The 18,249-nt window shown below is 38.8% G+C and overlaps 1 protein-coding gene across 1 annotated transcript in view; it reads left to right on the top strand.

Moving 5' to 3' along the window:
* The first annotated feature begins 987 nt into the window (after window positions 1–987).
* Window positions 988–18,249, top strand: part of LOC127419782 (EMILIN-3-like) — a 39,950-nt gene continuing 22,688 nt past the window's right edge. The window contains exon 1 of the mRNA XM_051661505.1: window positions 988–1,488. Within this exon, the coding sequence (XP_051517465.1) occupies window positions 1,328–1,488 (161 nt within the window). The 5' untranslated portion in view covers window positions 988–1,327. The remainder of the gene's footprint in view (window positions 1,489–18,249) is intronic.

Here is an 18,249-nt window from a genome sequence, read left to right as displayed (position 1 = left end):
CGTAAACAATATTTATGTTAACATGATTTTAGACATAAAATCGTGCCCTAATCTTTTCTTTGTAAAGTTAAATCCAATTTTAAACAATTCTTCAGCTCAAATAATACACGTGTTTTAAGAATTAATGTAAGTGTTTATATAAAACTATAAGCTTCACATTTCTGTCTTTAAACCCTCCAAAGAGAAAGAAAAGTAGAGACAAGTCAAAATTATTTCCTGTGTTAATTAACATTATGCCACAAATGTTGTCAATTGAGATTTACTTGTACTGAATCCAGAACATTATTTTAATATAAGTACGAATTAGTGTATTAATGATGCATTTATAGCATATAAATTAAAATGCACGCTATTTTGCAAGTATCGGATTAAAGTAACCCTTTTTATGTCTTTTGCTATAGCTCCATATAAATGATTTATAATGGAATAGTAAATGACTTATTAGTCAGTTATGAACCCCTTTATAAACCCTTAACAAATGGAACATTAATGTAGGCCTATAGTATAACATATTTTTCCATGCAAATTATATTTTCAGCATAACATGAATTACACAATGTACATGAATTTGATATTTCTTCTGAGAATAATCCAGAGAGCATCTTTAGCTTCAATGGAAGCAAGAAAATTTGACCATCTGTATAAGGAGTGAACATGCTCAGTATCACTAATTTGCTTACATTTGATTAGTGACCCAGAAATACTGCAGAATCTTAAATATTTCTTATTCATCAGATTTTTCCATATCTTATTTTCCAGATTTTCAATTTTTGGACCCCACTGTATATGAGCAATAAGTTGGTTTGTCTGGTTAATTTCTGTAAAAGTGCTCTAATTTTTGAGGGGTTTGGGGGATTTGGGTTTTGAAAGAAACATGTGAATGGGTTCACCCCCACTGTCGCCGGCTGGGTCTCATTTCAGCGCAGGGTTTGGGGAGGGATATGCAAATGCGGCTGCAGAGTCGAGCTCACACTGCTCTGTTGACAGAGAGATTTGAGCCCTCGCTTCTGTTACTGCTGCCCTGTCGCTCTGTCTTTCCTCTTCACTTTCTCCTCTGTCTGTCTCGTGTGAGTGGTAAACTGGGCAGGATGATACCAGAACAACAGATCGTCCAACTGAAAGAGTTGATGCTCTAGAGAAACCTTGTGGGACTTTGCAAAGAAAACAAGCAGCCCTTCATAACCTCTGGACTCTGAAACACAGCTGACTTGTGTTTTTTCTCCTCATCATCCCCTGCATTTTGCTTTCTGTACATTTTCTCTCTTCTCTCCCACTTTATGGCATTTTCTGCAAGTGTTTTTTTCAACTTTTGCTTTGCTACTTTAAGATGAGGGGGATACTGATGTGTGAAGCTCTTGTATTGCTCACGTTGCTACTGACTTCAGTGGATGCCAAAGGAACTCTCTATGGAAGTACATACAGATACAATCTGCACAAGGCTGGGGGCGTCCCGCAGTACAACCCTGGAAAGCCAATGGGTCATCATAAGTAAGTAAACAATGTGCGCATGTGTGTGCGTACAGAATAGAAGCCCATATTTTCAAGCGTTACCCCATGTGGGTGTGTGTTCACAACTAAATGAGGAGTTGACCAGAAAAGTCAAGTGTACTGCTGTGTGACATGCTAAACACAGAGCAAAAAATCTGTAGTTTGTCTTTTCCATGTCTAAAAAAACAATTTATATGAATTTACTGCAAAATATACGTAAGAGACAAAGATTTGTAAGTTGTTTCAAGCATAAATCTAACTAAATTTAGTGAGGTATATATACAGTACATAGAACAAGACAAAACAAGGATGAAACTGAAAACAAAAATAATTAAACAATAATGACAACTCGTAATAACTTGCATGAGAAGGTGAAGTCATAAAACATCGTATGACTTGGCTTGTATGGAAACCCTTACAAAAAATCTAGAGTTCTGGCAAACTAGCCACAAACTTGCTACAAAGTTTCTACTCATTATTTTAACATGCAAATGAGCAAATGTTTGCCAGAAATGTATTTACAGCTGTTCACCGGTAGTGGTGAACCTGCAGCAAACCTCTGGCAACAGCGGACAATTTGCAGCAAATTTGCCATGAACTTTTCTAAGGGAAATGACTTTTAACCTGTAATACGCTTCCCTCGTCTCATTTCAAACCCCAGTGTTTTCTTCCTTCCGTTGTACACAAAAATGATTTTCCTATTAAATTCATGGTTAGGTTTCAGTTTGAGTTAGGGGTTAGACTTAGGACAAATCCTAAAATACATTGTTCATTGGTTCATTTATTTTTCTCAATAGGACTTAAATGATCCAACTCAAACAATTTCTTACAATTTCATCATCTCGTACTATTATAAGACTTGTCATAAGACCCGGTTGGGTGCAAGAGGCTGTGCTATGTTGTGAATAAAGTCACAGTTGAATGGAGTTGTTAGGCACAATGCAAAGCAACTCCTTCAGCCGTGACTATTCACAATATCGCACAGCCTCAAATGCCTTATTGTTTTTATAACAATATAAAATTTATTAGTAATTTATTAAAATGTAAAATCATTAAATGATATCCTTTTTGTTCTAAGATATATGGTGTGTTCACTTCATGTCAGAATGACAGTTATTACGAGATTCTGACTTTTAAAAAACATTCACATCTTCATAGAACTCATAATAAAAAGTTGTAAACTTGAGAGTCGGGGCGTCATGTAAAAAAGAACCAAAATGGCAGTGGCTTCGACAGTTAGTTTCTGTTGGGTATGTAAGGGATAATGTACAGACACCTGGTTGTTATCGCAAAATAAACCCTGACAGGATGATCAGGACCCCGACGTGAAGCGATAATGACCGGCTGATTACATAATCCCGCTTATAACAGAGCTACCTAACAAATAAATAAATGGTCATGAAATATATACTAGATGGCGCAACTGACCAATCAGAATTGTGTATTTCAGAGAGCCGTGCAATAAGCTATTTTATTACAGCCACTATTTCCTGGAGTGCTTCTTCATTCTTAAACATTTTTCAAGGACATATAGTGGGGAATTAATAAATTAAATTTGTGATTAAATATTTTGCTGTAATCAACATTAAAGCCACACAAGTATTCATGTTAGTTTTATGAGTTTTGCAGTGAGCGATGAATGAAAGGTCATAAAATATACACTTTCCTTAATACATTCATACACATTTAATTTAACTTTTTATCTGTCAACTACCCAAATGTTGTTCATTGACTACTATATTCTATTTCATTAGTGGCCAACAATGAATCCGTTTACATGCACACCAATATGCAAACAACTCCCAAAAATCAGCTTATTAAAAAAAAAAAAAAAAAAAAAAAAAAAAAAAAGAATGACAGAGCAAGAAAACTGCATTTACATGAGATTTGAAATAATCAAGTTATTCCCTGCTTTTCATGTCAAACCATGAAGAGGCATGAGCAAACCACTTGCGTACATTGGATAAGCTGGTAAGAATGCCGGTTAAGGTGTTTAAATGCAATGCATAAATGAGAAAAAATCTACCCGTGTCAAACGGTTTATTCTAAAGCAGTTTATGATCTTACCCCTATAAAGGAAAAGCATGCTAAACAAATCATCAGAAATATATGTTATCGACTATCAATGATAAAATGTTACACGTAATGGTAAAGGGGAGGATCTCATTTCTAATGATACCTAGATTGAGCTTCTAGTCCGATATATTCGATGAAAAAATGGTGGTGCATGTACTGAAAATTAGAATTGTTGGGCCTCATGTATTCAGATAGAAGACAAAGGCAGGCCTAAAGTCGTAAATTATACTGATAAAAATCGCGCCAAAAATCAAACAAAGGGAGTCCAAAACAGACTACAAATCCATGAAGCCTTGCTCACTAAAGGATCAAACTCTCAACTCCTATTGGATGAGGCACACAACAGAACGTCCCTCAAAGATGACATCATCAGGAGTTGAAATACCTCTGAAATGCTTTCGGGATTTGCTTCCAGCGACTTTGTTTGCAGCGTGTGGACGCAGCTCTTCGCTGCTCTCCGGTGCAACCTCGTGGCACAAGGAAGTAACGTCCGACTTGAAACTGTAGCCATACAATCTCCATCTCGCTGGACGAGTTGAGATTACTCTGTGTTCAACCGAACACTCTAACGGATCCGAAGGAGACCGTTGAGCAATTCGCATCTTCATCCGTTTGCCTACAGAAGTGAAGAGGTTAAAGATTTCTCTTCCATCTTCAATCAAGTCGACATTTCTGAGTTCTCCGCCAGCCCGCCGAGAATCAGCAGCCGTACCGCCCGCCGACAGAGCGAGGAAACAGCCTCCCGTCATCACCCGAGCTTCAAGGAACTGGGTCAGAGTTAAAGGACGGAGGAACATACATTCTACCTGTGTCCTCATGCGATTCAAGTAAGAGGTTTACGTCTGGGCAGAGATAGAATATTATAGTGTGTTATTCTTGTGTTTCAAGGTTTTTGCTTGTACAGTTTACAAACCGCCATGTCCGCTAATTATTAATACTCAGGGTATTAATTATCACAAATTTGTTTTGCTGTATTGTGGTCCAACCAAATTGGACTGTTGTGCAATTTCACCATCGCGGGTGAGACAGCAACTGAGTTCATCCATTAAAGAGTCAAATAACGCGGGACTTTTACAAGCCGTCCACCACGTCTCTGAGTGATAAACTGACAGCTGTTTTCTCTCCCACTATCGTGAAATCGGCTTTAGGGCTGTCACTTAATTAATTCTCTCTCTCTCTCTCTCTCTCGTACTAACCACACACCCACACACACACACACACACACACACACACCTTATGTGTTATAGGATTATTTTGATTTCCATATCTAATCATATCACTGTTTAGTTTGTAGTTGTAAGTCTGAAGTTTATTAACTGCATTGTATTAATTATTAATTGATATTACTGCATAAATAAACTTTGTTATATTACAAAGAGAAGTGTTTTGGTTTGTTTTGCATACACCTGTGTCATGCTGACGGGATGTCAGTGCTTGGATTCAAACCTTCATTCATTGTTTTTTTTCCCCGAAAATCGATATTCTTTGGATGTCGATTTTCCTAAGAAAACAATCTAATATTGAGACTGTTTTACTATCTGGTTATTAGTCCCTGATTCCAGGGTGGTGCCCTGTCAATGTTAATCCTTATTAATATTCTACTGATTTTTGATAATTGATAAGTATGTTTGATGGTTATTGAATTTGAATGATCAATAAGCTAGTGTTAATTTGAATTAATGTTTCATCGATGTTAACAATTAACGATTATCTTTGATAATTGTTGATTTAAAGGATTTAAAAAAGCTAACATTGATTCTCATCAATGTTCTATTGATTTTAATAATTAATAATTATCTTTGATAATTATTAATTATTGCTAATAACCAAACCCGCTCCTAAACGTAGCGCACTACATTTACTGGAGCCCCATATGAGGTTTTAATGAGTTAGATTCAATTAATTAATTTAAATATTAATTAATAACTAAAGAAATAATTATTAATTATTTCTGATAGTAACACTGATCTAAACAACCAGCAAAGCCCTACAGACTGAATGTGTATGGATGAACACATCTGCGATTGCTAAAATGCTTTATAGCGCCACCTACATTTGAGATCGGTATTTTTTCTAGTACTTCCTGCCATTTAGTGGAATAAAATAAGACTATTTGGAAGGAGATGGGGTGAAAAGAACCAAAATTACATGCTTACAAAGTTAGGACAACAACAAAAGTTTTTTTCTGTTTATCATAAGATTATAAACACTTACAATATTATTTATGAATAATTGGAGTCTTTTATTTTTTATTTGAGGGTTCTCAAAAATTAGACCAATTTTTAGCTATTATTCCACAGTATGTGTAAATGGTGAGCGTTTATATTTGAGTGTGAAAAATTGCTGGAGGCAGCCTCAAAAATGCCCCAGAGTTGAAGAGGTTAAAGGAATAGTTCACCCAAAAATGAAAATTTGCTGATAATTTACTTCCCCTCAGGCCATCCAAGATGTAACGGAGTTTCTTTCTTCATCAAAACAGAATTTAAGACTTTTAGGATTTCATTTCAGGCCTCCACTAAACAATGCAAGTGAAAGTCCTCAAGTGAATTTTTTGACGGTCCAAAATGCATATTTAGGATGCATCAAAATAATCCACACGACTCCAGTCGACAAATAAAGTTCTTCTGAATGCAAACGATTGATTATTTTTTGAAAAAAAAAAAACAATACTTCTATACTTTTTAACTACAAATGTTCGCTTCTGTACATCTCTGTGATGTGCGGTCATGAGAGGGATGACGTAAGCTCGTTGGTAAGGTCACGCGTCACATGGAGGAGGAGTCAGGAATCATGGATCATCACAGGATCATTGTTTACATAATTTTTTTTAATTATTATTATTATTATTTGGAAATGATTTTAATTTTTTTATTTTATATTGTTTTGAAAATGTTTTGGACTGTTTTGGTTTGTGAACGGCACAAGTTTCTCTTGTAAACAATGACGCGCTTCCTGACTCCTCCTCCACATGACGCGTGACCTTACCAATGATCTTATGTCATCCCTCTTATGAGTAAATTATCAGCAAATTTTCATTTTTGGGTGAACTATTCCTTTAAGGCTATTACATGACCATGCACATTGTCAGTTATTAAGCATAATCGGTGTAAGAACGTGCATGTAAATGCTCTCATTGAGGATGTATTGGTTCCCTATGTCTCTGTAAGTGTGTTTACATTCACAACAATACGCTGATAACTATAAAACATTTGCTCATTCTAAAAACCCAACAACGCACAGAGTTTACATTGCCATATATTTGACAGACATGTGCACACTGAATAAGCTGCCAGAATGCCGTAAAGATGTTTTTATTGCAGAGTGAAATCAGGGTAATATGGGCAAAAATTTGCTTAAACTGTTTATGATATGTCGATGATAACCATTTAAAAGAATACCATTTAAGGCATTTACATGACTTTATATGTTGCCAGCTTTTTAAGCATAATCGGTGTAAAACCATGCATGGAAACTCACTCTATAACCATTTCTAAACAAACTTCTACATCTACATAAAGTCCTAAATAGTCCTGAAACTTAGTACATATGATTCAGATTTCTAAAAATCAATAGTAGTGATAAATCGGCTGAAACTGTATATGGCCATTATAAAATGAACCGCATCGGCCAGTCTGTGTTTTCTTGACCAATGAACAGAAGTGTTTGCTCTCCCTTGAGTCTATTCCAATATCCACCAAATATCTCAACAGATAATGCAATGTTTGTTTTGAAATATTTTGTGAATTTGGAGTATAAGTATTGTGTTGTATAAATACATAATTGTAATTTCAGCATATAGGCCTATGTGTTCCAATTTTTCATTGTAGTAAAATTTAATTTTATTAGTATATGACATACATATAGCCTATAACATATATAACTCTCTAGTCATCATTATCTTCAGCATTGGCCATTGAAAAAAACATATCAGTTGACTACTAGTCAATACTGAGGATTTGTTCTCCTAAAGTTACTATGTGGCTGTAGTTTGGTCCAGCATCTACATTTGGATTGTGTTAAAAGATAAGTAGTTGGCATGTTGAGCAAGTCCACATCAAACAGCTGTTGGCGTACAGGAATTCTGGGCTTACAGTGGTATCAAATGCAGATTGTGAATGTTGGCAGTGATGATGTCTGTCCTCAATGACCCACAGTCACTGTCTGAGCAATTCACTGCTACCACACAAACCCTCTGTGTGTCTAAACATCTTAATCTTCACCAGTTGCGTAACCACGGCACCTTGTAACCCTCCATACGCTCCAGCTCTGTGGTGAGAGGCCTATGTAGGCAGCATTTTTAGACATGCCTTTAGCAAAGGCTGTTCCAAAAGATAATGCTGCCTTCTAAGATACCTTTTTATCCCAAATTGTAAGGCAGCATCGCGTGTATCCTTTACAGAGATTGTATTTTATGAATATTAGAGTGTTGTGTTGTTAGCTTAGCAACATGCTGACATCAAAATCTGTTCACATCAATTGTGTGTTGAAATTACTTCTGAGGTTTTATTTAGGTTTGTGTGCTTTCTTAGAAGGCAGCATTCTATATAGGCTTTATTTTATTCAGGGGTGTTTATTTTATTAAGTAGTTTTTCCCAGGAATTGTGCTTTTTCAAGTAGTTTAAAAAATGTATATTTTACTTTTACTTGAGTACATTTTCAGTGCTGTAACTGTACTTTTAATGCGCTATTTTCCCACTGTCTGTGTTCGCTACTTCCCTGTCCTGATTTTATTTTTATCTATCAACATTATTGGCTAGGGAGAGTCTCGTGACTCCCGTCCAATCAAATCACATGTAAAAAACTTGAATGGCAGCTGTAGATCAGGCACCAACTGTTATGGATGTGGAGTTTGCCTCAAACACATTTTCAACACCTGAACATCACAGCCGCACCTGAAAGGGCTTTTTGCAGTGAAAAAGGCCAATTGCTTGACTGTGTCATGTGAGTTTAACTTGCTCAAGCCAGATATCAGCATTAATCCTGCCTCTACTTTTAAGAAACATATCAAGGTAAATTTCATATTTCTGCGTACTAGATTCTGTGTCTATAATGTAGCCTGTAATATAGCTATCTATCACTGAGATTATTGGGTTGATGTGAGAGATTAAAGCAATGTTATCAATAGGGCAGGGCGATAAAACAATCTTGATGTTTAATAATAATTAATAATTTTCTTTATTTATCACACATTATACATTTGCACATATACGGTGAAATTCTTCTTTTTCACATATCCCAGCTAGGCTGGGGTCAGAGTGCAGGGTCAGCCATGATACGGCGCCCCTGGAGCAGATAGGGTTAAGGGCCTTGCTCAAGGGCCCAACAGTGGCATCTTGGCAGTGCTGGGGCTTGAACCCCCGACCTTCTGATCAGTAGCCCAGAGCCTTAACCGCTGAGCTACCACTGTTTATCTGAAAAGAGAGAGAGAGAGAGATGTCCTCAATATCGATGATAAACTTTTGAGTAATTTTCTATACTTTCTATACTTAGCCTATGTTCTACATCTAGACCAGGGGTGTTCATTACATTGATCACGATAACAAGACAGCCACTGGTTGGTTGATCTAGATGAAATATAAAAGATTTACTTTTTATTTCCTGACCTCTGTAGCTGCGTGCTGTTTGATTGACAGGCGACTAATGTTTGTGCGCTAATGTGGGAACCTGCCTAAATGGTCAGACACATTTTATAATTCTGCCAATGCCCGTCTTGGTGAGGCATTAATGTAAACGCAGTCGGTTTGGTCTAAAGTGAACGTAAACAGTGGGACAGAAAGTGTATTTGCATCAAAATGTTGGACTTGAAGTGTGCATGTAACCGAATTGAGCACTGTCTAGTAGGCTATGTCATAAAAAGGCTAACATAAAAACAACAGTAACAAGGAAACAAGAAAACCACTCACTACTTTTGGCTGAATAACTTGAGTAGCTTTAAAGGAGACCTATTATTGCCCTTTTTACAAGATGTAATGTAAGTCTCAGGTGTCCCCAGAATTTGTCTGTGAAGTTTCAGCTCAATATACCCCATGGATCATTTATTATACCATGTTGTAAATGCCTCTTTTTGGGTGGAATCAAAAACACGCTATTTTCGTGTGTGTCTCTTTAAATGCAAATGAGCTGCTGCTCCCTGCCCCCTTTCCAGAAGAGGGCTGTGCCTTTACAGCTCGTGCTTCGGATACTATAGCAACAACAAATCAGACCCAATATGACTGACACCGTAAATACCGGAGTTCAGCCATATATGTATGAGCAACCGTAAACAATGCAAAACATAGGCATTTTGAGTTTGTGATAGTGCTTCTTATGTAGAAAAACACTTCCTGCCCTCCATCTGCATTTCACACCACAGAAACGCAGTGACATGACTTCATGTGCAAACAAGCTATAACGACATAGCTCTGGTCTTTGTGAATACAATCAGAGACAATGGTAACTTTAGCTGCATTAGCCGTGGAATCAGCTAACAAGCACATTCGGAAAGGCGATTTGCAAACATCCACAAAATATAAAGTGCGATACTTACATCTTCAGGATATAAAGCTGGAACACGAACAGTTGGTATTGATCCATGCTTGAGAATCACATTTTTGGAAAATCCTGCTTTATACTGACCCTCATTCACAAAGCAGTCTGGTGTAAAATTATTTGCACAAACATACAAAAATTATGGTATGTTTTGGGGCACATTTGCTTCAAAAATAAAACTTGTCCACTGCGTCTTCAGTGGCTCTGATGCCGGGAGTACATGAAGACTCTTATGTTCACTTTTACAGCCAACAACAGAACACTTATGACGCTTACGAAGCTGAGACATTATTCTTCTCACCGTAGCTGCTCCAGTGTGGAAAAAAATGGTGGACTGTTTGTTGATCACTCAGGGGAGGATCTATGATAATAGGGTGGAGTCTGTCACCAGTCGTGGGCGAGGCCTGCTCTAATGTGACGTCACGTTAGAGCAGAAATGAAAACCAATCACTTTGAGACACTGTTTTAGATTAATAGAAATATAAGAAAGAGGAGTGGGTGGACTTTTAACATTGTAGGGTGGTTGTGTACACACACTGCCGACTCACATTTATGTTCAAACACCATGTAAAAGTGAATTTTGCATAATAGGTCCCCTTTAAAAGTATTAATGTAATAGAATAAAACAGTGACATTTTTAATAAAAATTATTTTTTTAATAATATTGTTATTTTTTTTTTTTTTTTTATAATACCGACACCTGATGTAAAGAGTATGTTAATTTGTATAATAAATTACCAGGAAAGTAGAGATGATAAAATAATTTATAATTATGCTTAGCCTTTATCATGTTTTTTTCTAATGCCTGATAGAAAAGTATCAACCTTTGTAGAGCAATACTTCAGGCAGAATATTCCACCAGTCACAAACTTCAGAAAATTGTGCATCATGCATTAGAAAGAGAACAAATCTATTGTTGGGTTTAAAAGATACAATAACTAAATGAATTTGGAACATTGTATCTCAAAAGGAGGACAATATGGCCCCATATGTGCTACTTAAAGAAAATTCTCTCATCATTTACTCACCCTCATGCCATCCCAGATGTGTATGTCTTTCTTTCTTCAGCAAAACACAAATTAAGCTTCAAAATTTTGAAAACCCATTCACTTGTATTGTATGGACCAAAAGAGCTGAGATATTCTTCTAAAAATCTTAATTTGTGTCCTGCTGAAGAAAGAAAGTCATACACATCCAGTATGAATAAATGATGAGAGAATTTTCGTTTTTGTGTGAATTATTCCTTTAAAGCCCGATGTGGCCCCTGCACCAAACAAATGCTCTACCCCCTCTATTGTGCGGGACATGACGCGCCAAGTGACCCTGCTTTTTTGGTGTTTTGTTTTTTCTTTTCTTTTTTTTTCTTTTTTATTCCTTGCATTGTTTTGAACATGTTTATGCACAACAGTAACTCTCTCTGTCGACATTAAGGGAAATTTAGACATTACACATAAACTGATTTTAATGTTATTGTTTCATATATTATGATATAAAATGGGGATCATTGTACTGAAAATATATTTTTCATCTTTTCATTTCTGTTATCATGTCTCCTTTTATTTTTATTTTTTTCCATCAGACTCATGTAGTGTTTACAGTATCATAGATAAGTGATGTATTTTAAAAGTTGTCAGTCACAAACACCTATAAAATACCTATATTTTTTATTCTTTCTGGCAAACTTTCTGTGTAAATTACTGTATGTGTGTTACATTTTTAAATTGCAGCACAGAGTTTTTATTATAAAGGGGCATAGCTTTTGCAACTCAGTACTCAATACTCACTACTCATGAGTACTTTTAAATGAGCTACTCTTTTACTCTTACTTGAGAAGTTTTTAGGACAGGCACTTTTACTCTACTCAAAACTAAATTTTTTAAGAAGTAACAGTGCTTTTACTTCAGTATTATATTTCAGTACTCTTCCCACCCCTGATTTTATTTGTATTAAAATTTGATTTAGTCAGAATACACTTTTTTGAGCGGATGTCAGTGAAGAAACATGCAAAATGGTGTAGTAATGGCATCTACCAGCAGAGGCTAAATGGATCTTGCTAACCAGCCAAACACTGACCCCCTGTAGTTGACCTGAAAGAGAAAACTAACCATAAAAGAAGACAGTTTAAGATAATGCCAGTACTTGCGTTGTGTTATAAATTGGGGTCTGACTCATTTAAAAACGCAGTGATGCACAAAATCAATCTTCCGTAGCTAGTCAGACGTTTTGCATTCACGTATTTCCGTAGATCAGTGTTTCTCAACTGGTTTTTCTTCAGGTCTCAGCATTTACATTGGACATCAAATGGCGACTCAACCCAGCAGGCCTACCAAAATTTTATGAAATATTTAGAGAACCTCCAAGTGGAGATTGGATTAAGATTAGATGTGGAGTCTATTTAAATTAATATGATTTTTGTAAGGCAAAGATTGGTTTGCTCAGTTATTTTTCCCGTGTCTCTTTGAAAGTCAGTTTATTTTTGTATGTGGTTAAATGAGGAATGGGACCACACTGTCTTTAATGTATGTGCTACCTGGCTAGGCCGGTTGCACATATTTCAGGCTCCGGCTCAGATAGCTCTTTTAAAGAGCACCTATTATGGTTTTTCAAATATTACCTTTCATGTAGTGTGTTATATAGCTGTTTGTGAATGTAAAAAGTCTGCAAAGTTTCAAAAATCAAAGTGCATGACAAATGGAGTTATTGACTCCCAAAAGAAAGAACCAATTCTGAACACCTGAAACGAGTCATTAGTAATTCCAGACTTAATTTCTGTACTAACCTATGTAATTTGGTCACAAAAAACCCGCCTCTGGTCTTCATTGGCTGCTCGCAAACAGCTTTGACCCGCCCTCAAACACTACACTAAGCGGTAGACCAATCACAACAGACTGGGACATCTGACCAATCAGAGCAGAGTAGGCTCTCTGATAGGAGGAGTTTAGAATGAATTCTTTAGAATGGATCATTGAACGAGTCGTTTTTGACACTGGGAAAAAAAGGTAATGCTGCAATTTAAATTATGAGCAAATTAAAGTGTTTTTTGACCTTGGATGCATGTAAATCTATTGTATGAGACCTTTGAAACAAAATTAGGCACGTTTAAAAACCATAATAGGTGCTCTTTAAATTTCGGTACATTATGCACTAGTTGTTGCTGTTGGCTGATTGGTAATGTAATCAAGAATGTAATTATGTAATCCATAAAATCAACTGTAATCTGATTATGCACATTTCAAAATGTAATCTAAGAGTACTTGATTTTTGTAATCTGATTATGTACTCCAGATTACATGTAATTCATTACTACCCAGCACTATGAAGTTGGCACAAGTCTTGTTTATCCTCGGTGCAAGTGAATATGTATTTAATGTAGTCTGAGTCTGCCTTGCATAGTTTCATTCATGGTTCTCAAAGATGAGCGCAACTTGTCCAAGTTTGCATCTGCCTAATTTGGCTAGTTTCTATAGGGCAGATGAATTAGTGCCAAAAAAAACCCAAAGAGTTTGATTGGACATCAACAACAAAATATATAACTTTTACATGTTGATAAGGCTATTTATTTTGCTATCTTAAATATGAATGATCCACTTTACATTTTTGCAATTTTGCAGCCCACCAGTTGAGAACCACTGGTGTAGATAATGTCTGGTCAGTGTCTTTATGTGAACACATTCCACACTAATCTGTGAGTGTATAACCACTCTCTCTCTCTCTTCTTCATAATGCACTCATAGTAGTGAATCTGTTTGTATTAAACTGATCAGATTGGAGACATGTGGCGGTGCAGAATGCACTGGAGATTTGAATGAACCCTGCAACCTCTACACAGTCTGCTCTCTACTCTAATTTCGTAGAATGCTGTATTTCTTTATGACTGTAATAATAATATGTACTGTATATGAGACAGTTTTAATTTTTTATCTTATATATTATGATTTATTATAAAACAGATAGTTGTGGTCCTAGATACAAAGTAAATACTCCAATGAAACAACTAAGATCTCCAATTAGTCTCCTAAACTATGAAAGATTAACCTGTGAGCAATATAGTTTTCCTCTGGTAGGGCACAATACAATACTGCATATTTTATTATGTTTATGCATAAAAATCTATGAATTCCTGCAGTAGAACATTTGTTGTTTATATATACTTTTCAACCATGTTTTTTACATAAACAATGATGTTCCAATTGAGACATTTCCTGGATTACTCTTTATTACTGACGGAACCAAAACGTGAATGATGGTTCCATCAACAAAAGCTATAAACAAGCAAGTGAAAACATACAAGAATAATGCATTCAAGAATTACCAAAAGTCCCCATAACTGACATAGAAGATAGCAACTTAACATTATTAACTATCCTGACATCATTATCTTTATGTCATTCAATGAAAATGTATCTTGTTCTTGTTAACGCTAATCTGAGTTTTTGATTTGGCAAAATTAGTTTGTATAAAATAGTTCCCTATCTGTCACTCACTCGAAGTTGTGCCGATGTAGTGACACTAGGGGTCACTCTTGGGAGCCCGAAATACCTCTGGTCTTTGATAAAAGGCCAATGAAAATTGGCGAGTGGTATTTGCATGCCACTCCCCCGGACATACAGGTATAAAAGGAGCTGGTATGCAACCACTCATTCAGATTTTCTCTTCGGAGCTGAACGGTCATACTCACTGAGCTGAATACTACTGTTCATTCACCTCTGCTGGATCTGACGGCGCATTTCAGTGGCTTCTCCCTCCTCTGCACTGGTGCACTGCAGAGAATGCCCCTGGGCGCTTCGGCAGAAATAAAAGAGTATATTTCTCTAAAAGAGTATATTTCTCTAAAAGAGTGGCACACACGGAACGTCTTTTTAAAGACGCGTCTTTTTAAAGATGCTTTTCCGATTGTGTGTTATTCCTGGTTGCGCTCGTTATCTCTCGCCTTCTGACGGTCACGATCACTGTCTTTCGTGTCCGGGCACTGCTCACGTGGAGACAGCGTTCATGGATGATCATGTTCTCATTGAGAGAATATGTCCATGGCAACGTTGCGGTTGCGGCTCGCCTTCGTAAGAAAGCAAGCCACCCCAGAGGCTCCCGCCTCGGTCCTTTTACTCACGGGTATGAGGCCAGCGCGGCTAGCACTGGGGGTGATTTGGGGACCCCAATGGGACCGCATCTACCGGGTATCCCACCGAGGACCTCCCATTCCCCAGCATGCTCGTCTGCCCCGATCAGGCTTCCGGATGAGTCCGCCGGCTCGTCTCATGGCGAGTTCGACCTCTTATTCAGAGCCTGCGAAAGTGATGAGCTCTCGATCGCAGCATCGGAGAGCGGGCTCGTCCAGTCGGAAGCCTCAGCTGGGCTCCTCCCTTCGGGGTCAATTGCCCAGTCACAGGCTGATGCGGAGATGACGACATGCTTTCCCGGGCAGCCGCGAGCGTCAGCTAGAGTGGAACTCACTGCTCTTCCCTGAACCCTCGTGGCTCGGTGATTGGTTCCTGGGCTCGTGGCGCAGCTCAAAGCCATGCCCCGCCCCTGTTCCTTTCTTCCTGGAAGTGCATGAAGAGCTGACAAGGGAGGCACTTTTTACTGCCCGGTCCTGATCTTTTCAGCTTCCCTGCCCTCACTACCCTCGATGGTGGGGCGGCCAAGGGCTATTCGGCAATCCACCGGTGGATAAAGGCGCTTGCGGTGCACCTATGCCCGCAGAGTGCCACCACCTGGCGTGGGTACCCAAAGCCCCCGTCCAAGGCCTGTAGGTTTACGTCGTCTCTGACGACCAAGGCCTACGGTGCTGCTGGACAAGCCACCTCCACCCTGCATGCCATGGCTCTCCTGCAAGTCTGCCAAGGCGCTAAAGGAACTGCACGAGGGTAGTTCCGCCCCAGGATTGATGCAGGAACAGCGCTCGGTGACCGACCTCGCTCTCCGAGCGACGGAGGTCACGGCGCGGTCTCTCGGGCAGATGATGGCCACACTAGTGGTCCAGGAGCGCCACCTTTGGCTCAACCTGGTCGAGATGGGTGAGGCCGACAAGACACGATTCCTTGCTGCCCCATTTCCCAGGCGGGCCTATTCAGCGACACCGTCGAGGACTTTGCCCAGCAGTTTTCGATGGTAGAGCAGTAGATGGATACTAGCCGGCATATCCTGCCCCCGCACGGCTCAAGATCCCGCACCCCGTCTACTCATAGCCAAGGGCGTCCCCCTGCGGTGACTGCACCGGCTCCACCGCAGCCCGCCCCTTCGGCCCAGCCCCGGCGTGGAGCCCACCGCAGGAAGCAGACGCCACCCGTCTCGCGGCCGCCCAGAACCCGTGAAAGGCTTCAAAGCGCCCTTGAGACGGGTGACCCAGGGACAACGAAACCCGCTGCTCTGGAGCTGGTAAGCAGATCTCCATCTTTTTGTTACCTTTTGCATTTAATTGCACTGCATGCCCAAGTGGCTGCAGTACTCAAGAGCTCAGTATGAGGGCTGTTCGACACTCATAACTATGTTGGGGGAGGTTACGTGTCAACCTGGTGTGCTGACTATGAGGCACACAGCAGTCTGCCCACCACACACCGCCAGTTCATGTAACACAGTTCAGCCAGTTGTGGCATTTTGTATAGGGACCCCTAGTGTCACTACATCGACACAAGGTCGAGTGAGTTACAGATAGGGAACGTCATGGTTACTGGTGTAACCTCCGTTCCCTGATGGAGGGAACGAGATTTTGTGTCCCTCCTGCCACAACGCTGAACTACCCTCTGAAATGGCCGGACCTTATATCGGCTCCTCAGCATAAAACCTGAATGAGTGGTTGCATACCAGCTCCTTTTATATCTGTATGTCCGGGGGAGTGGCATGCAAATACCACTCGCCAATTTTCATTGGCCTTTTATCAAAGACCAGAGGTGTCTTGGGCTCCCAAGAGTGACCCCTAGTGTCATTACATCAACACAACATCTCATTCCCTCCATCAGGGAACAGAGGTTACACCAGTAACCATGACGTTTTTTACATTACTAGATTAGTGTGAGTGATAAACTATTGGAAAACCAAACATTCTTAACCATAATTTATCTCTTCATTATAAGTCGATTTTGGTTGAAAAAACATTTGCTAAAATCATAATCATAATTCTGGGTTAAAAAAAAAAAAGATTTTTTCTGCTGGCCTGGTGATTTACACTCACTGAGCACTTTATTAGGAGCACTATGGTCCTAATAAAGTGCCCAACATGGTCTTCTGCTGTTGTAGCCCATCCGCTCTCAAGACTCGACATGTTGTGCATTCTGAGATGCTATTCTGCTCACTACAATTGTACAAAGAGGTTATCTGAGTTACCGTAGCCTTTCTGTCAGCTCAATCCAGTCTGCCCATTCTCTGTTGACCTCTCTCATCAACAAGGCATTTCCCTCCACAGAACTGCCGCTCACTGGATGTTTTTTGTTTTTGACACCATTCTGAGTAAATTCTAGAGACTGTTGTGTATGAAAATCCCAGGAGATCAGCAGTTACAGAAATACTCAAACCAGCCAGTCTGGCACCAACAATCATGCCACAGTCCAAATCACTGAGATCACATTTTTTCCCCATTCTGATGGTTGATGTGAACATTAAGCTCCTGACCTGTATCTTTATGATGTTACGCACTGCACTGCAGCCACACGATTGGCTGATTGGATAATTGCATGAATAAGTAGATGTACAGGTGTATCTAATAAAGTGCTCAGTGAGTGTATACTTACCTTGCTAATATTTTCACTGGCTCTTCAATAAATGGTACATTTGATTAAATTTTTAGAATTTTTACCAAACAACTTATTATACAACAATTAATTAAAACATTTTATTTGCACTAATAGCTGAAAATTATATGACTATAACGGTATAATTATATGTAACTCAATGACAACTATAAATTTATAAACACACTTTTGCTGTAAAATGATTCATTAGTGACTAATAAGCCATTTTATATAGCATTATAAATCACTGATATGCAGTTATGACAACATGAATTAAAAAGATAACTTTCACGTGCTGAGTGACTCCAGCCAGGTCTCCTAAGCAACCAAATTGGCCCGGTTGCTAGGGAGGGTAGAGTCACATGGGGTAACCTCTTCGTGGTCACGATTAGTGGTTCTCGCTTTCAGTGGGGCACGTGGTAAGTTGTGCATG

Source organism: Myxocyprinus asiaticus, chromosome 29 (genome assembly GCF_019703515.2).
Source record: "Myxocyprinus asiaticus isolate MX2 ecotype Aquarium Trade chromosome 29, UBuf_Myxa_2, whole genome shotgun sequence".
Lineage (NCBI taxonomy): Eukaryota > Metazoa > Chordata > Actinopteri > Cypriniformes > Catostomidae > Myxocyprinus > Myxocyprinus asiaticus.
The sequence above is the reverse complement of the archived record's forward strand: the minus strand, read 5'-3'. Positions and strand labels throughout refer to the sequence as shown.